At 36.8% G+C, this 23,256-nt stretch overlaps 1 protein-coding gene across 1 annotated transcript in view; it reads right to left on the bottom strand.

The window, feature by feature from the left end:
• The window catches only part of LOC123547331 (ADP-ribosylhydrolase ARH3-like), a 134,740-nt gene extending 112,105 nt beyond the window's left edge, over window positions 1-22,635 (bottom strand). The window contains exons 1-3 of the mRNA XM_045334347.2: window positions 22,450-22,635; window positions 7,346-7,487; window positions 5,353-5,569 (exon numbers count right to left, since the gene is read on the bottom strand). Of these exons, the coding sequence (XP_045190282.2) occupies window positions 5,353-5,569; window positions 7,346-7,487; window positions 22,450-22,597 (507 nt within the window). The 5' untranslated portion in view covers window positions 22,598-22,635. The remainder of the gene's footprint in view (window positions 1-5,352; window positions 5,570-7,345; window positions 7,488-22,449) is intronic.
• Window positions 22,636-23,256: the final 621 nt, after the last annotated feature.

Raw genomic sequence — 23,256 nt, 5'->3', positions numbered from 1 at the left:
AAGTTTCATCATTCTGGGTCAAGTGGTTCTCAAGTTACTGACCGGAAATGGTTTCAATTTTTCAGGCCCCTGTGACCTTCACCTTTCACAGAGTGACCCCAAAATCGTTAGGAGTCATCTACTCTGCATGACCAATCATCCTATTAAGTTTCAACATTGTGGGTCAAGTGGTACTCAAGTTACTGACCGGAAATGGTTTTCAATGTTCCCAGGCCCCTGTGACCTTGACCTTAAATGAGTAAACCCCAAAAATCGATAGGGGTCATCTACTTTGCATGACCAATCATCCTTGAAGTTTCAACATTCTGGGTCAAGTGGTTCTCTAGTCATTGATCGGAAATGGTTTTCCATTTTCCCAAGGGCCCCTGTGACCTTGCCCTTTTTAAACGGAGTGACCCCAAAATCAATAGGGGTTCATCTACTCTTCATGACAATCATCCTATGAAGTTTCAACTTCTGGGTCAAGTGGTTCTCTAGTTATTATTGGAAAGGGTTTTTCACTGTTCAGGCCCCTGTGACCTTGACCTTTGAATGAGTGACCCCAAAATCAATGGGGGTCTTCTACTCTTCATGACCAATCATCCTATGAAGTTTCAACATTCTGGGTCAAGTGGTTCTCTAGTTATTGATCGAAATGGTTTTTCAATGTTCAGGCCCCTGTGACCTTGACCTTTGACAGAGTGACCCAAAATCAATAGGGGTCATCTACTCTTCATGACCAATCATCCAAATGAAGTTTCAACATTCTGGGTCAAGTGGTTCTCTAGTTATTGATCGGAAATGGTTTTTCAATGTTCAGCCCCTGTGACTTGACCTTTGAATGAGTGACCCCAAAATCAATAGGGGTCATCAAATCTTCATGACCAATCATCTATGAAGTTTCAACATTCTGGGTCAAGTGGTTCTCTAGTTATTGATCGGAAATGGTTTTCAATGTTCAGGCCCCTGTGAACTTGACCTTTGATGGAGTGTCCCCAAAATCAATAGGGGTCGTCTACTCTTCATGACCAATCATCCTATGAAGTTTCAACATTCTGGGTCAAGTGGTTCTCTAGTTATTGATCGGAAATGGTTTTCAATGATCAGGCCCCTGTGACCTTGACCTTTGACCGAGTGACCCCAAAAACAATAGGGGTCGTCTACTCCAGCAGCCCTACTACCCTATGAAGTTTGAAGGTTCTAGGTCAAATGGTTCTCCAGTTATTGCTCGGAAATGAAGTGTGACGTACGGATGGACGGACGGAAGGACGGACGGACGGACAGGGCAAAGACATAATAACTCTGAAGTTACAAAAGAAATCCGTACAAAATTGTCTGTGCACAACCCATTATAGTGTCCTAAATTCTGTTAAGTTTCATAGTTCTAGGTCAAATATATCAAAAGTTATGATGCAGAAATTGCCACATCTATAGATCTATAGTACCCTATATAGTTAACACTAGAAACTTCTAAGGGCCATAACTCTGGTGTTACTTGGGCAATCTGTCTGAAAACTTGATGGGCCCCATAACCTCACAGTGGTGAACATGTAAAAGGATTTGTTTGAAAAAAATCTAAAAAAAGGGAATGATTTTTTTTTTATTATTTTATTTTTTTTTTTTGGGGGGGGGGGGTAAATAAAGGTAAGGGGTGACCAGGTGTGGGTACACAACTTCAAAATGTTTACAATAAATGTTCAGGGAAAAAGAATAAAAAAAAATTTAATGAAATCTACAAATGGTAAGTTTGTTATGTACAAATATGTGGATTTTTATACATTAAAGGGCAATAACTCTTAATTTAACACATAAATCCAAATGAAATTGTGTGTACACAACCACATTATGGTGATCTAAATTCTGTTTAAGTTTCATAGTTCCTAGTCAAATATATCAAAGTTATGATGCAGAAATTGCCATATTTATAGTACCCTATAGATATAGTTAACACTAGAAAGTTCTAAGGGCCATAACTCGGGTGTTACTTGGGCAATCTGACTGAAACTTTGACGGGCCGCAAGAACTAAATGTGGTGAACACGAAATATGAAGTTTTAAATAAATATTCCAACCATTTCCTAGATATGGCTCCAGACGGACGGACGGACGGAAGGACGGATGGACGGACAACACCAAAACTATATCCCTCCGACTTTCGTCGGGGGATAAAAAAACATGCTCAAGTCAGGAATCAAACCTGGGCTGCCACTACAATAAAAGAAAAAAAAAATTCAGGTTACTGACCAGTACACCATGGAGGAATACATACTCAACAGCAGTTAATTTTAAAAAAAACAAGTGAAATGAGTATTGCCAGCAATAAAAACCCCTAAGAAAACACCAATTTTCCTACTTGCAGAATAACATAATGAACTGATATTGTCAATGAAAGTATAAAATATTGTACTACATATACAATAGTTAAAAAACATTGGATTAAAATGTGATATATAAAAACCCACATTTTTCCAAAATTGAATTTTTTGGAATTATATAAAAATGTTATCATGTAGTTTTTATAGAAACAAAGGGAAATTAATCTTTAAAAAAAAAAAAAAAAAATAATAAAATATTCCACAAAGAAACTCTTAAAGGTAGGTAGATAGGCAAAAACACCTAAAATGAAGTAAAAATGCATGCTGTACCACAGAAAATGGTCTCGATTTTTCTCTACCGCCAGAATAAAAAGTTACAATAAATCTATTTATAGTAACAACAAAAGGACGTAATTCTTAAAACAAGCAGTATTCCAGCTAGCATAACAGCAGGGCATCGCCCGTTCCGAAATTGTCCGCCCCGTTGCCCGCCAGGCACCTCCCCTTTTACCCAAACCCTTCATTCTTTTTTTACCAAAATTCCCTTTTTTGCCTCAGATTATAATACACGCTTTATTTCCCCCTTTTTATCGAGTGATTACACGCCGGGGGGCATTGATATAATTAGAAAACATTACCTGCTGTAATGGCCCGAGGCGGACCATGATATTTTTTAGACTGCTCCACTACTTTAAAAATCACTGAACCTTAGTATTAAACATTTGCCAACCAGTTTTTTTGAATCATTATCATTTTCCGCGCCACCTGTCAATTACTTTCGTTTCGTATATATCGTAAATACCCTTTATCACACTGAAACTAAGTCCGACAACAGAAATTTAAATTAATTATAAAAATCGATCCCAATCCCCCTTTAATAGGAAAATTATTTTGATTTTATCGTTTTACAAAACGTTTTTGTGAAATAGGTTTTTTGTGCTTTGTGAAATGTCGATTTTTCAGATGATTTTCTTTGAATTAGTTACTTGATGTTTAAAGACAGGTACATTTAATGTCAAATACTGTAAAATGCTGTTAAAATGCTTGCATCATAATAATTTTCAAAAATATTGTTTAAACTGGACATTAGAAGACTTTTAGAAAAAAAGTGTAACCATACCGACTAAAATTTTGGTACCCGGAAATACGTTCTATTACAAGTGCTAAACTTTGCTTTTGGACTGTTTTTAGTAAAACTTTGCCTGATTTCAATTATTTACGGAATTTAAACTTTTATTTTCTGTAATAAGTTCACGTATAAATTTTAAATATCAAGTCATGGAAATGTGTACTGAATTGTAACAAGTAAAGGCCTAAACCATAGAAATGTTAAAGCATCTTTCAATTCAAAATTTACAAGTGATATATGCCAAGTAAAATACAACAGCAGAATTTAGTATTTAAATAGTTATTAGAGATGACAACCTAGCATTAAAAGACAAAATTGCCTTTTTAACCAAAAATTATGCCAAATTTTTCCATGCCTAAAGTATGTTAAAATGCACTGAATGCAAAGACCAGTTAAATTTTTTTTCCGGGAGACGGTCCCAGACCGGGCCCCGACCCCAGAAAATGCCCTTTCATGCCAGCACCCTGCCCTTTTTTAATCTGCTGGAGCACTGACAAGGTGCCTCATGGTGGTGAACTTTGGTCCAAGTTGCATCAAAATCCCTCCAGCAAGAAGAAAATGTTCCGTACAAAGTCATTCTTGAATTACCTTTGACTTAAATTGACCTTGACCTTAGACCTAGGGACCTTTTTTCTTGCGCATGACATGTTTGTCTCATCCAGGAATATTTTTGCCAACGAAAATCTAAAACCTGCTTTGCATGAACAAAGTATATAGACCGACAGGAAAAAAATCCTCTTGACTTTGATCTCAAAGTGTGACCTTGAACCTTTAAAGCTAGGACTGGTGTCGTCTCATCATGGGAAACATTTGGCAAGTAATATTAAAACCTTCATGGGTGGCAGAGTTATGGAAAAGGACAGAAAAAAAACTCTGCTGATCCTTGCCCCCAATTGTGACCTTTAACCTTTTAGCTAGGGTCCGGATTTGCGCATACAAAGTGTTCATCATGGGGAAACATTGTGCTAATGAAATTAAAATCCCTTAAAGAATGTCAGAGTTATGGACGGACACGAAAAACCCTGTTCATGCTATGGGTTTAAAATTTGACTGCTAAGGTGACCTTGACCTTTGAGCAGGGGTCTGAAAGTTGTGCAGGACACATCGTCTTATTATGAGGTACTTTGTGCAAGTAATATTAAAATCCCTTCATAATGGAAGAGTTAACCGGGCAGAAAAAAGCCTTTGACCTTTGACCTCCAATTGTGACCCCTTACCTTTAAGCTAGGGGCCAGTTGCGCATTTACCTCGTCTCCTCATGGGAACATTTGGCCAAGTAAATTAAATCTCTTCATTATGGGAATTATGGCCCGGACAGGAAAAAACCCTTGTTGACCTTTGACCTCCAATTGTGACCTTGACCTTTGAGCTAGGGGTCCGGGATTTGCGCATGACACATCATCTCATCATGGGGAACATTTGTGCCAAGTAATACTAAAATCCCTTCAAGGATGGGAGAGTTGTGGACCGGACAGGAAAAAAGCCCTGTTGACCTTTGACCTCCAATTGTGACCTTGACCTTTGAGCTAGGGGTCCGGGTTTTGCGCATGACACGTCTTCTCATCATGGGGAACATTTGTGCCAAGTAATATTAAAATCCCTTCATGGATGACAGAGTTATGGACCGGACACGAAATTGCGGACGGACGGAATGACGGAATGACAGAATGACGGAAAGACGGAATGACGGAATGACGGAAAAGTGCATTCCTATAGTCCCCGAAACTGGTTTTCAACCAGTAGGGGACTAATAATTGAGGCAATTTACCTCGGGAATACTATTACAAACACTTTTCAATTTTAAATGGAAAAATTAGAAGAAAAAAAACCCAAGTAATTCTTACGTGTTTCCATAACATACAATCTGTCAATATAAACTCTTTTTAAAATCTTTTTCCAAGAATAATTGTTATCAAATATATATACATACCCTTAACTGATTGAAGTCTAGGTTTTTCTTTTCTGCAAACAGGCCTGCTGGACATATCCTCATAGATCCGCCATTACCATATGACCCCTGACCCTCAAACTGGTCCTTGGCTGGTTGAAACACATCCTCATAATTTGAGTCTGCAAGGGCATGAAATACTGTTGTAACACTGCCACCATATCCACGGTCACTCTCTCTTAAATATTCTCTTGTGAATCTACATTGAAAAATTTGTAGTTTAAAGATGTTTTTCACAATTATTTCTAGCAGACAGAATTTTTTGTAACTTTGCATATTTATAGATTGATGTATGACAAGTTAAAATAAAAAATAAAAATGATAGGTACCCGTGCTTCTTTTTTCAATATTCAAAGTATATTAAGAACACCAAATCGGTATTTTTGTCTGAAGAAACAATACATACATGTCATAATAAAACTACTGCAAATAACTATTTATTCAAAGTTTCACTCTGATGTTACTGTTTATGCATCACAATTAATGAAACCACTATAACTATGCATAAAATGTCAACATATAGATATATTAACTCAGAAAAATTACTCTTGACAGATGTCGAAAGTATCTGAAACTGAGAAAAACACGAAGTATTTCTTAATGATATGAAAAATCTAGCGGACAGAATTTTATCAAATTTTATCTTATGTAAGCTAGAACTAAGACAAAAAAATCTAAACCAAAAAAAATAATATCAACCCGTGCTTGTTTTCAAGAAAAATTAAAAAATAGTCACTCCACCCACAAAAGTATTTTTTCATTACCCCACCAACCTAAAAATTATGAACATTTTTTTTCTTACAAAACAAATTGCACAATGTTATTATCAGTTTCTTAACCAATTTTCTTACTCACATGCGGAATAATGCTCCTTTAAGGTTGCATGCCTCTAGGTCAAATACTTTTTGAGATACGTGCTAAACAAGCTTTCACATGCCATATACGTATATATTTGACCACGTCAAGGGACATAAATCTGTTTTTACTGAATGAAACCTCAAATAAAAGCACTGGTGAACAACTTCGCATGCTGAATTTAATTCTTGTGTGGTTTCATGACTCTTGGCACATATACTTTTGAGGTACATGCGACACAAATGTTTAGACCCTTTATGTACAATCTGACTGTCAAGGGCCATAACTCTGGTCTTACTACGTGAAATGCGGGATGGGGCACGAAAAGTACAACAACATTTTTAGGAAGTCACGTTTGAACTTGAAGGAGATAGATCTACGTTAAGATTTTCTGGAATTTTATTTGACTTGGAGTTGGTTGCATCATTACTGGACGAAATAGTTTACTTTCAAATTGGCTGTCCACAATGTATTCCATTCGAGCACTTCCTACTACTACTCCTCCAATAAAACACCATCACTTTTAAAGGTAAAATATAGATGCACGACCTATATCGTCAGTACATACGATATTTTTTGCGCGAGTGCGCTGCATATCCGACAATTATGCCCTTTCGACGGCGAATCCTGGACTTACAGTGGTTATCGCTTGATGCGCGATTGAGCTGCGCACAAAATATTGTGATGAACTCCTTTAAATAAATTTTGTAAAACCTGATATTTGATTTAAATAGTATAGCTGCAAATCTTTCATAGTATACAATTCACTGCCGTAAAATCTATTTTGTGGTTTTGGCCCACTTTTGTGGGGATAAAATTCATGGATTTTGATTACTAAATATAAATAAATTGGAATTTTGTTGCCTCATTGGGTTTAAATTTCGTGAATTGACTTTACCATGAATTCAACAAAAATCAGACCCCCAAGAAAATAAGTAATTTCACAGTACTAGACTTTAAAACCCTTCATTCCGCGCAGTCTGGTCAGGATCCATGCTGTTCGCTAACAGTTTCTCTAACTGCAATAGGTTTTGAAAGCGAACAGCATGCGCAGGCTGGTCTGGATCCATGCTAGTCACAAAGCAACTATGTTGGTTTTCTCATGGCGTGGCTCATTTACCTTTTTGCCATATCTTTCACATCAAGGCCGTTGTTCTGTATAAGTGATTTAGCAACACTGCGTGCCATGGCAGAATCATCTGTGAACTCATAAAAATCCTTTTTTTGTTTCTTAGCAGTTCCCTCTTCACTGTTTTTGTGATCTAGATGAAAATACAAAAAAAAAAGTATTCAAAAACCTATATTTAAATACAAGAAACTGTTGGAAGGACAGCACATTCAAAAATATATATATACCGAAAAAAAAAAGTGAAATTGACAGTTACTAGTGGATGATTTATTACCTGCATTTCCTGAGTGGGAAATGTAATGGGTGAGTATAGATAAACACAAGAAATAGCAGAGACTGGTGGTGAAGGACTAAGTGGAAGCACCAACTGCCTTTCAGAATACTAAGACAAGAGGGTCATGATGACCCTGGATCTCTCACCTGAGTAATATGAGCTACATGTTTCAAATGTCAAACTGATGCTAAAAAATTAAGAAAGTAGGTCAGTAGGTCACATTCATGGTCACTGAAAATCAGTTTTGAGATCGGTGTGCAAAACTGTATTTGTCATCCAAATTTTGAGGCTCTATCTTAAACAAGAGGGTCATGATGACCCTGGATCGCTCACCAGAGTAATATGTTTCAAATGTCAAACTGATGATTTTTAGAATTTTTTTGGAAAATTTTCCAATGTACAATCAAGTAACCCCTGGGGCGGGGCCAATTTTACCCCGGGGGTCATGATTTGAATAAAGTTTGTAGAAGTCGACTAGGCAATATTACATATTGAATATCTAAGATCTAGGCCTTCTGGTTTATTTTAAGCAAATTTATGAAGATTTCCCAATGTACAATAAAGTAAACCCTGGGGCTGGGTCAATTTGACCCTGGGGGGTCAAGATTTGAACAAATTTTGTAGAGGTCCACTAGGCAATGCTACATGTCGAATATCTAAGCTCTAGGCCTTCTGGTTTATTTTCAGAAAATATTGAAGATTTTTCTATGTACAATCAAGTAACCCCATGGGGTGGGGACCAATTTGACCCCGGGGGTTCATGATTTGAAGAAATTTTGTAGAGGTCTACTAGCAATGCTACATGTCAAATATCTAAGACCTAGGCCTTCTGGTTTATTTGTAGAAATTTTTTGAAGATTTTCCTATGTAAAATCAAGTGACCCCTGGGGCTGGGTCAATTTTGACCCTGGGGTCATGATTTGAATAAATGTTGTAGAGGTCCACTAGGCAATGCTACATGTGAAATATCTAAGCTCTAGGCCTTCTGGTTTATTTTAAGAAAATTTTTGAAGATTTTCATATGTAAAATCAAGCGACCCCTAGGGCCGGTCAATTTTGACCCCGGGGTCATGATTTGAACAACTTTAGTAGAGGTCCACTAGGCAATGCTACATGTCAAATATCTAAGCTCCTGGGCTTCTGCTTTTGAGAAGAAGATTTTTTAAGGTTTTCCTATGTAAAATCAAGTGACCCCTGGGGCGGGGTCAATTTTGACCCCGAGGGTCTGATTTGAACAAATTTTGTAGAGGTCCACTAGGCAATGCTACATGTGAAATACCTAAGACCTAGGCCTTCTGCTTTATTTTTAGAAATTTTTTGAAGATTTTCCTATGTAAAATCAAGTGACCCCTGGGGCGGGGTCAATTTTGACCCTGGGGTCATGATATGAACAACTTTAGTAGAGGTCCATTAGGCAATGCTACATGTCAAATATCTAAGGTCTAGGGCTTCTGGTTTTCGAGAAGAAGATTTTTTAAGATTTTTCTATGTAAAATCAAGTGACCCCTGGGGCGGGGTCAATTTTGACCCCGGGGTCATGATTTGAACAAACTTGGTAGAGGTCCACTAGGCAATGCTTCACAAACCAAATATCTAAGCTCTAGGGCTTCCGTTTTTGAGAAGAAGATTTTTAAAGTTTTTCCTTTCGTTGCCATGGCAACCAGAGTTCTGCATGGAATTCAATCTTTGAAAATTTTTAGAGAAGACCATCCAAGGAACATCCCTGTGAAGTTTCATCAAAATTGGCCTGTTGGTTTAGGAGGAGATGTTGTTTAAAGGAAAGTACGGACGGACGGACGGACGGACGCCGGACGGTGAGCGATCATAATAGCTCACCCTGAGCACTTTGTGCTCTGGTGAGCTAAAAAAAAAAAAGTAGGTCAGTAGATCAAGGTCAAAGTCAAATGACCCCTAATTACTTGGGGTCATCAGGTAATTATAATAAAATAGTCAAGGAAAATTGTTCAAGTATTTTTTTCTATATAACACATGTAACAAGTGAACCCTGGGGCAGGGCCTGTCTTCACCCCAAGGACATAATTTGAACAAACTTGTTAGAGAACTACTAGGCAATGCTACATACCAAGTATTAAAGGCCTAGGCTTTGAACTTTCAGACAAGAAGATTTTGGGAAAAAAAATCCTATATAAGTTTATGTAAAACTTGGGACCCTTGGGGTGGGGCCACTTTTCATCCCAGGGTGATAATTTGAACTAGTTTGGTAGAGGAACATAAGGCAGTGCTGCATACCAAATATCAAAGGCCTAGGTCTTGTGGTTTAAGATAAGAAGATTTTTAAAGTTTTTTCCTATACAAGTCTATGTAAAACCTGGGACCCCCGGGGCAGGGACTCTTTTCACCCCAGAGGCATAATGCGAACAATCTTAGTAGAGGACAACTAGATGATGTCACATACCAAATATCAAATCCTAGGCCCTGTGGTTTTTGACAAGAAGATTTTCAAAGTTTTTTCCTATATTAGTATACCAGATTTATATAGCGCCCTTTTCATGATAAACACATTCAAAGGCGCTTTAGATATAGCAAACGCAGCCACACAGGGCACGAAATTCATCCTCTACTAGTACAGACACAGAGCGATCTGACCAGAGGGACAGAGTGAGATAAAGCCCCCAGAACAGACAGAGAGAACAGAGAGAGATACAGGCCTGTCCAGCTAACTTAGCCTAGCTCTTTGCGAATAGACAGTCTGGTTCTTTAACGTGCCCCGTGTATAGCACCGATACACGCAAAGCTGTCTTTCCTGGGAAGAACCAGACAAGGCCTCTTAGTCAGGTGGGAGACACTCAAGAGCATCTCAGAAATTTCCAGTTCCTGGACCTGGATTTGAACCCCGGACCTCTGGATTGGCAGTCAAGCGTGTTACCACTAGACCACCGGCCCACCTATAAGTCTATATAAACCATATATTGACCCTAAGGGGATAATTTGAACAAACTTGGTAGAGGGTCATTAGATGATGCCACATACCAAATATCAAAGCCTTAGCTACTGTGGTTTTGGACATGAATTTTTTTTTAAGTTTTTCCTTTCGGTTGCCATGGCAACCAGAGTTCATTTTTTTGACTAACTTCTAATGAGGATCATGCAAGGACCATTCCTGTGAGGTTTCATCAAAGTTGGGCTGGTGGTTTAGGCTGGGAAGTGTTGATGGACGGACAATCACTGACCACAAAAGCTCACCCTGAGCACGAAGGTGAGCTAAAAATTTAGAAACAGAACTAACACAGAACAGAATAAAAGAAAGAAGGACAAAAATATTTGGTGTGTGATAGGGACAAACATGTTCACTTTCAAATCTTAATCTTAACAATTGCATTCAATTACTGTCATATGTTGGTCCATTACAATTTTGATTAAATGGAATCATATTTATTAGACGTAACCAATGGGAGACTTTGGTCAGTTATCTCCCTTTCATACTCTCTAAAGTAAGTAGGTCGTTTCATTTGGATTACTATGTTGTTATCGCTATGTTATTTGTAACAATATGATGTAAACGAAGCTAAGATATTGATCATCATGACTGTTGATTTAAAAATGCCTTCAAGTGTCTAATTTTGACATTCCAGACATTCAATTTAACAAATATGCGAGATATCTTATACCTTAGAACTGATATATCAGACAAAACAGCGATAAAGTCAGAGGATTCCAAATGATGGGACCAACTTACAATTTTATTATCTTGGACATAATCCATTAAGGGAGACAAGTTGAAACTCACTAAAAAGTCCCTCATTACAATTAAGTCATAAATTGATTACTTTTGTAAGTTCTGGTAGAAAGTTTCATAAAAAAACACACAGGAAATGATACTTTGTATGAACATAATTTATGCAAAATTTTCAATACAGTATGTTTCAATATGATTCACAGAAATTATTCAATTGCATTTTTCTCCTCATCTTGGTGCTGTAGTATATCATACTTCCTTTTGTTTAGAAAATTTGCTAAATTTTCTCACCTTGAAATTGAATTTTAGTGCAGTCAGTGTTTTTTTCTAGGACACGCAATTGCATGAATGACACTAGATTTTTCCAGATCCTGCACCTTTCTATGTTGTATGTGCAAAAGGAAGCACACATCCTCGACTATAGACATGCTTTCATAACACTTAAAACTACATAAACAGCAAAGTCAAGTTCTTTTGCGTAAGTGCAATATTTTATTGACAAGAATGCTTTCCCTTTGGCTACATGATTATATGCTATGTTTATTGTTTTAATTAATGAACCCTCATCATGGCCTTCCTTGATAATACAAGAGTTTCAGACTTAAAATATCATCAACTATTGTTCTGTTTCATAAAAATTAATGTCTCATAATAAAATATCAATTGCTTTATACTATCCGGTAAAGGTAAAATGGTTTAAGTAACTTGTTGGCTTTTTCCTGACATTTTTGTCTATGCTACTTACACAGGTAGCACTATTTTGCAGAAGAAAATTCTAATGCAAATAGATAATCAGAATGTAAAAAAGAAAGAGAATCACAGATATTTTCCAAACTTCCCAATCAGAGCTATCAAAACCTCCTGTGAGAGTCTGATGTGAGCGAAGCATACTAAGATGCAATGAAGAACCAATTAGTCAGACTAGCTGTTACCTTAATAAAACATCATCAAACAAAGCTAACTGCTTGTTTTACCTGTGTATATGACATCTCACAATTCTCCAAGGGGCATCCCCCTTGTTTTTGAAAACTTCCCATTTTTCAAATAAAGGGGGATTCCCCCCGCCCCCACGTTTTTATTTCTAGAATAAACACTGAATAAATGCAGATAATTGTGTTAACCTAAAACAGATGTGTTATACCAGATATTTCCATTGCAGCAATACTTCTTAAGTTCTTTAAATTTCTATGGGGCACTGGTGATTTTCCATGGGAGCTCTGCCTTTTAGACAGGACCTAGTTTCATATTATGTAGGTAGTCAAAATAATTCAATGGTCAGTTTGTTTTATAGTTGTGACAGGCAATCTAATCGTCAAAACAAAGGACCAAAATAACGGAGGATAAATCACAGTACACAGTCATGTACAGTTATTGGTTTTATCGTTTGCGCATACTGCACTGTAGGCACTGTAAACATTAATCCTGTACAGACATACGTATGTTTAAATGTCAGAAATTTCGTCCACTATATTGGTCTTTTGATTGTTTGACACCAGTGGAGATATTGCCTATAACAGCTCTTTGCCTATCAGTAACTCAATATTTCCTAGGATCATGTCAAATTAGTTGGACTAATAACTTATGCAGGTAAGAGATTTATGTTATTGTAATTTAACATTTAATCTCTAGTACTTTACCCCCTGATAAAGGGTTATTATTAGAGTAGCATATTAAGTGCCTAATAAAACAAGAGCTGTCACTGGAAACAGCGCGCTCGACAATTTCGATGCTGGATAGTAAAAATGGGCACATCTGTCAGAGGAAGCTGGAGCAGTCACTGGAGTGTTCAATGTGGATGAAGGTATAATAATTGGACAATAGCTTAAGTTTGTGTCAAAAGAATTAAGTCATAAGAGAGATAAAGATAAAGTTATCAACTACTTTAAGTTTGAATCAAATCCATTTAGTAATAACTAAGATAGAATGAAAGTGCACGAACACTTTAACCTGAAATTCTTAGTAAAAAGGGGGATAATTCATGAAATACTGGCGCCAGAGTTATGATCCTTGTGTCATATGATGTGAGTGATGATGCCAAACAGCTATTTTAAGTTTGAATCAAATCCTCTCTGTAATAACAGAGATATAGTGAAAATGCATCAAAATTAACACTGAGTTCTAAGTAAAAGGGGGCATTATTCATGGAAAATTGGTTCCAGAGTTATGGACCTTGTGTCATATGATGTGGGTGATGATTTGAAACAACTATTTTAAATCTGAATCAAATCAATTTAGTAATAACTGAGATAGAGTAAAAGTGCACCAAAACTTTAACCTGAAATTCTAAGTCAAAAGGGGGATAATTCATGAAATATTGGTGCAAGAGTTATGACCCTTGTGCCATTTGATATGGGTGATGAAGAGGAATAACTATTTTAAGTTTGAAACCAATTCTTCATGTAATTACAGAGATAAAGGGAAAGTGCATCAACTACTAGTCATAGTAATCCTGTGCAATCCGTAAATGTTGGGAAGAATAATCTCGATTTTTTAGAAATAAACTTTCAAAGTGTGAGAAAAAGTGTGATTTACATAACATCATATCTAGTCCTGCACCTGATATAATCTTAGGCTCGGAAAAGCATGATGACACAAACTACTTTAATGCTGAGTTTCTACCTGTAAATATACCCCCAGAACATAAATATCAAATTTTCAGGAAAGATAGGAAAGAACTGGTCAACAAAGGCGGGGGAGACGTTGAAATTATGGTGCAACCTGATCTTCCGGCTGAGGAGTGTTTGGACTTAGACTGTAACTGTGAAATTAAATCTGCTAAAGTTTCTGTTCTAAAAAATGAAAACACCTTAGCTGGAGCTTTCTACCGTGAACCTAAATCTACATTAGAAGCTTTAAAGGAACTAGAAAAATCTTAAGTTAAAATTAACTGTGACCCATCTTACAGGAATATGAAAATCTTTCTTGTAGGTGACTTTAATTTGGGAGATATAGATTGGGAAATAGGCTGCTCAAAAACTGGCACAAGAGACAAATTACATTGTGATAAGTTACTTAACATCAGTTCAAACTATTTATTGGAACAAGTTAATACAATGCCAACACGGCAAGGCTGTATTTTGGATCTTTTATTTACTAGTCATTCAAGTCTTATTCAACGCCGTACAACATGCCACTGACTGGATTAAGAGATCATGATATTCTTTCAGTTGTAACTTCTATCAAACCATTGGTGAATAGGAAAGCACCCATTACAAGAAAGCTGAATGGGATAACGTCAGAGAAGATATGTCTATGTTTCGGGATAAATATTTCCGTAGCAACCCATACTTGAACTCTGTAGAGCATAACTGGACTTCCTTCAAGAATAATCTATTCGAATCTATGGATAAGAACATTCCAAAGAAAAATTTAAAAGGGAAACCGGATGTAACCTGGATGAACAGGAAAATTAAACTTTTGTTAATGAAAAAAGGTAAAGGTTATATAACAAAACTCGTAATTCACAGGATGATAATACTAAACAGTTCAATAACTATCATAAACAAGAGGACCATGATGGTCCTGAATCGCTCACCTGTTCCCACATGACCCAGTTTTGAGTATGACATCGTTTTTTCTATTTTTTGACATAGTGACCTAGCTTTTGAGCTCATGTGACCCAGTTTTGACTTGATCTAGATATCATCAAGATAAAAATTCTGACCAATTTTGGCCTCTAGAAGGTCAAAAGATTTTTCTTTAAATTTTTGACCTACTGACCATTTTGCCACAGTTGACCCATTTCAAAAAATTGACCTAGATATCATCAAGATGAATAAATTTAGACCAACTTTCATACAGATCCCATGAAAAGTATGGCCTCTAGAGAGGTCACAAGGTTTTTCTATTTTAAGACCTACTGACCTAGTTCTTGATCGCAGTTGACCCAGTTTCAAAACTTGACCTAATATATCATAAAGATAAACATTCATACCAACTTTCATACAGAACCTATGAAAAATATGACCTCTAGAGGGGTCACAAGGTTTTTTCCATTATTGACCTACTGACCTATTTTTGAAAACACTGACCCACTTTCAATCTTACCTAGATATCATCAAGATGAACATTCTGACCAATTTTTTATGAAGATTCATTCATAAGTATGGCCGCTAGAGAGGTCACAAGGTTTTTCTTTTTTAAGACCTACTGACCTAGTTTTTGATCGCAGTTGACCCAGTTTCAAACTTGACCTATGTTTCATCAAGATAAACATTCAGACCAACTTTCATACAGATCCTATGAAAAATATGACCTCTAGAAAGGTCACAAGGTTTTTTTCATTATTTGACCTACTGACCTACTTTTTGAAGACACGTTACCCACTTTCAAACTTAAACTAGATATCATCAAGATGAACATTCTGACCAATTTTTATGAAGATCCATTCATAAGTATGGTCTCTAGAGAGGTCACAAGGTTTTTCTATTTTTAGACCTACAGACCTAGTTTTTGACCGCATGTGACCCAGTTTCGAACTTGACCTAGATATCATCAAGATGAACATTCAGACCAACTTTCATACAGATCCCATGAAAAATATGGCCTTTAGAGAGGTCACAAGGTTTTTCTATTATTTGACCTACTGACCTAGTTTTTGATGGCATGTGACCCAGTTTCAAACTTGACCTAGATATCATCAAGGCGAACATTCTGACCAATTTTCATGAAGATCTTGTGAAATAGATGGCCTCTAGAGAGGTCACAAGGTTTTTCTATTTTTAGACCTACTGACCTAGTTTTTGACCGCATGTGACCCAGTTTCGAACTTGACCTAGATATCATCAAGGTGAACATTCTGACCAATTTTCATAAAGACCCCATGAAAAATGTGACCTCTAGAGTGGTCACAAGCAAAAGTTTACGCACGGACGGACAGACGGACGCACGGACGACGGACGCTGCGCGATCACAAAAGCTCACCTTGTCACTTTGTGACAGGTGAGCTAAAAAGTTAGAAACAAACTTCACACTTCATATTACCAATACGTAAACAACTTGTTGGAACCAAATAACCAATGTGCATCAAAAGAATTCTATAAATATATTAAATCTCATAAACAAAACACTATGAGTATTGGAACTTTGAAAAATAATGGTCGTATAGCTGAAAATGCAAAAGATAAAGCTGAAATATTGAATTACCAATTCTGCTCGGTATTCACAACAGAGGACCTCAACAATATACCAAACAAGCGGGATTCACCACACCCAACTATGCCTAAGATTTGTATTTCTTTAAAGGAAGTGTCCAAATATATAGAAAGACTGAACATTAAGAAAGCAAGTGGACCTGATAAAATGCCAATTATATCATTTAAAAGAAACTGAAAGTGAAATATATCTCCTATTCTACAAAGTTTATATCGTTACAATCCCTCGATACTCATGAAGTTCCCATGGCCTGGAAACAAGCAAACATAGGTCCAATTTTTAACAAGAGCTGTCAGTGGACAGTGCGCTCGACTATTCTCAGTGCTTGATAGTATAATACAAGCAATGAGTAAAACTTAAACATTACAATAAGCATATTCTAAGTCGAAAAGTGGCCATAATTCAGTCAAAATGCTTGATAGAGTTGCCTCCTCCTTTTTACAGACTGGAGTCATGATGGTTAACAAGTATGCAAAATATGAAGCAATATCTCAATGGACTTTGAAAATATTTTGGGGTGGTACGCAAACTTTTAACATTTATTCTAAGTCGAAAAGTGGCCATAATTCAGTCAAAATGCTTGATAGAGTTGCCTCCTCCTTTTTACAGACTTGGGTCCATGATGGTAAAAAAAGTATGCAAAATATGAAAGCAATATCTCAACATGCTCAATGGACGTTGAAAATATTTAGGGTGGTAGGCAAACTTTAACATTTATTCTGAGTCGAAAAGGGGCCATAATTCAGTCAAAATTCTTGATAGATTTGCCTCCTCCTTTTTTTCAGACTGGGGTCATGATGGTCAACAAGTTTGCAAAATATGAAAGCAATATCTCAATGGACTTTGAAAATATTTATTATTATTATTATTATTATATACCACATTTATATAGCACTCTTTTCATTAAAAAAAATTTCGTTCAAAAGTGCTTAACATAAAAACATTTATATAATGTTCAATAAAAAAAAGGGAATTGAACTATTATAGAAGAAATTAAAATTACATTACGGTAATAAGATACCAAGCATTTTAAATTGGAAGGGAGGCAGATCAAAACATAAAACAAAATACAATATCATAAAACATTAACTGACCTATCAAAGACACAGGTCAGAGCAGAATAGAAACAGAAGATATCTTACATTTTGAACAAAACAGAATTAAACGGTAAAGATGTCTGCGAAATGCATCACAGCATGCAAACCGTCCCGGATGATTGGGCCAATCCCTACCTAAACGGTCCCGGAGAAACATCCACGATACATCCCACAGAAAAAAAAAACACCGCCAATATTTTTCTGTCACCAGTATAATACAAGCAATGAGTAAAACTTAAACATTACAATAAGCATATTCTAAGTCGAAAAGTGGCCATAATTCAGTCAAAATGCTTGATAGAGTTGCCTCCTCCTTTTTACAGACTGGAGTCATGATGGTTAACAAGTATGCAAAATATGAAAGCAATATCTCAATGGACTTTGAAAATATTTGGGGTGGTACGCAAACTTTTAACATTTATTCTAAGTCGAAAAGTGGCCATAATTCAGTCAAAATGCTTGATAGAGTTGCCTCCTCCTTTTTACAGACTTGGGTCATGATGGTAAACAAGTATGCAAAATATGAAAGCAATATCTCAACATGCTCAATGGACGTTGAAAATATTTAGGGTGGTAGGCAAACTTTAACATTTATTCTGAGTCGAAAAGGGGCCATAATTCAGTCAAAATGCTTGATAGATTTGCCTCCTCCTTTTTACAGACTGGGGTCATGATGGTCAACAAGTTTGCAAAATATGAAAGCAATATCTCAATGGACTTTGAAAATATTTATTATTATTATTATTATTATATACCACATTTATATAGCACTCTTTTCATATAAAAATACGTTCAAAAGTGCTTTACATAAAAACATTTATATAATGTTCAATAAAAAATGGGAATTGAACTATTATAGAAGAAATTAAAATTACATTACGGTAATAAGATACCAAGCATTTTAAATTGGAAGGTAGGCAGATCAAAACATAAAACAAAATACAATATCATAAAACATTAACTGACCTATCAAAGACACAGGTCAGAGCAGAATAGAACAGAAGATATCTTACATTTTGAACAGACAGAATTAAACGGTATGATGTCTGCGAAATGCATCACAGCATGCAAACCGTCCCGGATGATTGGGCCAATCCCTACCTAAACGGTCCGGAGAACATCCACGATACATCCCACAGAAAAAAAAAAACACCGCCAATATTATTCTGTCACACTGGAGTTCTTAATTAAAGTAATTAATTGGCCGGCAAAGTACCTTCATTATAAATCAGGTAATCAGTGAGATGTTAGTTGCCAAAGAATTGTATGAAATAATGCGTCTTTAGCGCTTTTTTGAAACTTTGCACGGTCTTGCACTCTCTTATGCCAGATGGGAGGGCATTCCATAACCTCGCAGCAGCTGTCTGAAAGCTCCTGTCACCAAATCGTATTGTTCGACATTTGGGCACCACTAGTTTTAATGCATTATTCTGCGATCTCAGATTTCTGGATGGTGTATATATTTCTAGCATGTTCGCTACATAAGCTGGTGATTGATCTTTGAGTGCCTTATATGTATGTGTTATAATTTTGTATTCTACCCTACATTGCACAGGAAGCCAATGGAGTTCACGCAGAACAGGCGTTATATGGTCGTATCTGGATGTTCTGGTTACGATTCTAGCTGCCGTGTTTTGGACATATTGCAGTTTGTTCATTGACCGTTTTGGAATTCCATATAGAAGAGAGTTGCAATAATCCAAACGTGATGTAACAAGAGAGTTGATTAGAGATTTGGTTGCGTTTGCGGTTATATATTGTCTGATGTGACTAAGTTGCCGCAACTGTGCATAGGAATTTCTACACACACTATTCACATGTTGCTCCATCCTCATGTTCGAATCCAGGAAAGCACCGAGGTTCCTGACACTGCCTGATTGTTTGATTTCAGAGCCGTCCACTTTCACAGATATGTTAGAAACAGATTGTGTCTTGTGTTCAGATGAAAATATGATTAATTCTGTTTTTTCAGCATTGAGTTTCAACATGTTAGTATTCATCCAACTTACTATATCCTTTAAACAACTTTCAACGCGATGAATGGAATGGTCTCTTCAATAGACATTTTATTTATTGGTTTGAAGGATTGATATAACTGCGAATCGTCCGCATAGAAATGATTGTTCAGTCCGTGCCTTCTGCAGATAGCTCCGACTGGTTTTGTGTACATTGTGTAGTTCTTTGGCCCCAGGACAGACCCTTGGGGTACACTGTACTTCATTAGCACTGGTTGTGATAGCTCGCCATCTATGCATACGGTCTGGTAGCGGTCACTAAGGTATGACATCATCCATGCGAGTGGCTTGCCTGTAACACCAAAGTGACGTTCAAGGCGATGAATCAACGTCCCGTGGTCAATAGTGTCAAATGCTGCAGAGAGATCAAGCATCACAAGAATAGTCACATTGTTCTTATCCAACGATTGAAGAATGTCATTTTGAACTTTTAATAGGGCGGTTTCGGTTGAGTGGAATTTTTTATAAGCAGATTGATTAACTTCATGAAGTTCGTTGTTCCTCAGATGATTTTCAATTCGAACATCTACCACTTTTTCTAAGATTTTAGACAGAAACGGCAAGTTTGACACAGGTCTATAGTTTTTTAGGACATTAGAATCTAGGCTTGGCTTTTTTAGAAGAGGTCTTATTCGTGAATGTTTGAACGCTTTGGGCACATACGCAGCATCTAGAGATGCATTCATAATTGTTGTTATCACTGGTGTTAGTTCGTCAAGACATTCTTTTAATAACCATGTTGGGATAGGATCTAGTTCGCATGATTTGTTCGCTGACTTTTTGATAATTGATTTCACTTCGTCTTCTGAGGCTTGAGTAAACTCTACATAATTGACACCTGTGTATTCAGTTTCTATGTCATCTAAATCAGATACAGATTGTGTTTGCGATGCTATATCGTTTCTGATTGTTTCGATCTTTCCAATAAAGAAGTCACTGAAATCTTGTGCGAGATGCTGTGGAGATGATTGTGATGGTAAAATCACCTGATTTGTATCGCCAAGAAGATTTTTGGTAATCTTTGATAAACTCTTATGATCACTGCCACATGAGTCAATTTTGCCTGTATAGTATTCAACACGAGCTTGTTTTAGCATCTTATTCACTTCAGCACACTGTGTTCGGTAAATTTGGTGATCGATTGTGAGCTTACTTTCACGCCATTTCCGTTCTAATTTTCGTTTCTGATGTTTTGCTTTGTGGAGTTGCTCGGTATACCAAGGACATGAAGGTCTTAACACAATAGTCTTGGTAGTCAAAGTCAAAATATTTGGGGTGGTACGCAAATTTTAACATTTATTCTAAGTCGAAAAGGGCCCATAATTCAGTCAAAATGCTTGATAGAGTTGCCTCTTCCTTTTTACAGACAAGAAACAAGAAATACAACACCCATAGAGATAACATAATGTCTAAAACATCTCAGGCCCTGGGCTTTGTGAAACGTAATCTTAAACACGGTTCCAGAACTGTAAAATAACTTGCGTATCAAACTCTAGTTCGTCCCAAATTGGAATATAGCTCATGCAACTATTTGGAATCCTCATCAGTCAACGCAAGTGAAGAAAGTTGAACAAATACAGCGAAACGCAGCTAGATTCGTATTGAATAAACCTTTTAATTATCAAAACCCTGGAAGTGTTACTTCTAGTTCTATGATACAACATTTGAACTGGCCAATTAATCTTACAAGCCAGAAGGCAATCATCTGACTTAGTTCTTATGTACAAGGTTGTGAACAATTTAGTGGTGGTACCATCATCTTATTTTCCTATTCCATCGTCTAGACACACCATGAAATTTATAACATATCACTGTAAGATCAAAGTTTATCAACACTCATTCTTCCCACGGGTGGCTGTCCTGTGGAACAGCCTACCACAGACAGTGCTACAGTTGGATACTCTGTTTGAAAGGGTCCAGCCACTGTCCAGCCAACTGTGTGGGTTTAAAGTGGACTAGAAATAGTGTACAGTGTATATATATGTTCAGGATTTTAACAACACACTCCAGAGCACCTGGCCCCGCGCTTGTACAGTCACCCTGCACCTTCACTAGTAGATGTCCACCAGGGATTTTGTGAAGTATCAGTACTGAAGTTGAAACTTTAACCAAAATGCGGACACGGAAGGACGCCAACGCCAGGTCAAGTAGGACAGCTCTCCATACTTCTTATAGTCAAGCTAAAACGTGAAAGTACAGTCTGAGTAGAGTTATTCTAGCAACAACCACCAATTTTTTGTTGGTTTTGATTACAAGATGAAAATTATTTTTTTGGACTTTGTTTATTTACATGTGTATGAACGCCAAATCAATTGTGTTTTTAAACATAAAATTTACTGATGAAGTTTTATCTGGTGTTAAAAGTCATGTCCTAGATTTTGACACATAACAACTTTTTCAGTTTTTGTAGCAAAAGTGACCTCTGCTAATTGCATATCTTTGTCATATATGTAATTGATTTATTTTAATATGACTTATCAATATATTACAAAGGAATATTTCCCTAATTTTATGACTTATCAATATATTACAAAGGAATATTTCCCTAATTTCTCTAGAGTGTTTATGCAGCCATTCAGCATGTTCAGTATAAAAATGAAACTTCAGCCCCATTCAAATACATGGTAATTTCCTTTTGTCCATACAGTGATACTTTCCCCGTCTTAAAAATCATACAGTATTTAGAATACCTTATATGCAACACAATAAGCTAGGTTTAAAAAGTGTTTTCAAAAGTTTAAATTTTTTGGGGGGTCACATTTTTTTGGAAATTGTAAATCAGGTGTTTGCAAGAGTTATCTTTCCTGTGGTTGTTGCTAGCTATACCAACATTTATGACAAAATATATATATGTATACCATCTTCTATTTTTTCCACCAATTTAACAACTTTTTCTGTGCCTACAACCGAAGCCCACGACAGTCCTTCAAAAACAGAACCGATACAGTCACCAACAATAGCTCCTACCAGAGTACCTTGAAATTTTTGTAACATGGAGGCTGCCATTTTGGGATCTCTATCACACAGAGGCTCTGTTAGGCTTAAACCCGGAAAGAGTGATTTTCAGCGGAAAGAGCCTTTCATCATCATCATCATCTTCTTCAGTGATCGCCTCACTCTATGTAGAGTTAGTCTAAATAATGAGACCTCGGGCAGACCGATTTTACATTTTGATATTTTACGTTGTCTACCTCGGAGGCGGATATCGACAAGTCAAAAAATATAACGATATTCAATTCTCGAGTACAATTATTTGGACTATATGTAGAGTATACTCGCGATTTATGTTTAAAAACCGTGCATGCGCAGCTGAAGGTGGACTATGTACAGTCTAAAGGTCTCTCTATGTACAAACTTTAAAATCTGATAAAAATTCAGCGTCGACGTTACAAGGTGTGTATGCCAGCCATGACAGTCTTGAAGCCTTCTAGGGTGGACTGGTTCACGGCACACTGAGGCAATCGGTTCTAGATGATGACGGGAGCTGGGAAAAAGCTGTGTTGATATGAAGACTTGGAACAGGAGATCTGTGTGTATTGCTGATCATTGAACCTGGATGACCTAGATTGACGGAGTGGTGGATCGGGTTTGATGTCAACTAGTTTGTGGTTGATCTTGTACAGCATAGTTGCCCTAGCTACATTACGTCTATGTTGTAGAGTATC

The sequence above is a fragment of the Mercenaria mercenaria genome, chromosome 9, assembly GCF_021730395.1.
Source record: "Mercenaria mercenaria strain notata chromosome 9, MADL_Memer_1, whole genome shotgun sequence".
Lineage (NCBI taxonomy): Eukaryota > Metazoa > Mollusca > Bivalvia > Venerida > Veneridae > Mercenaria > Mercenaria mercenaria.
This window is presented reverse-complemented; position numbering and strand designations above follow the sequence as displayed.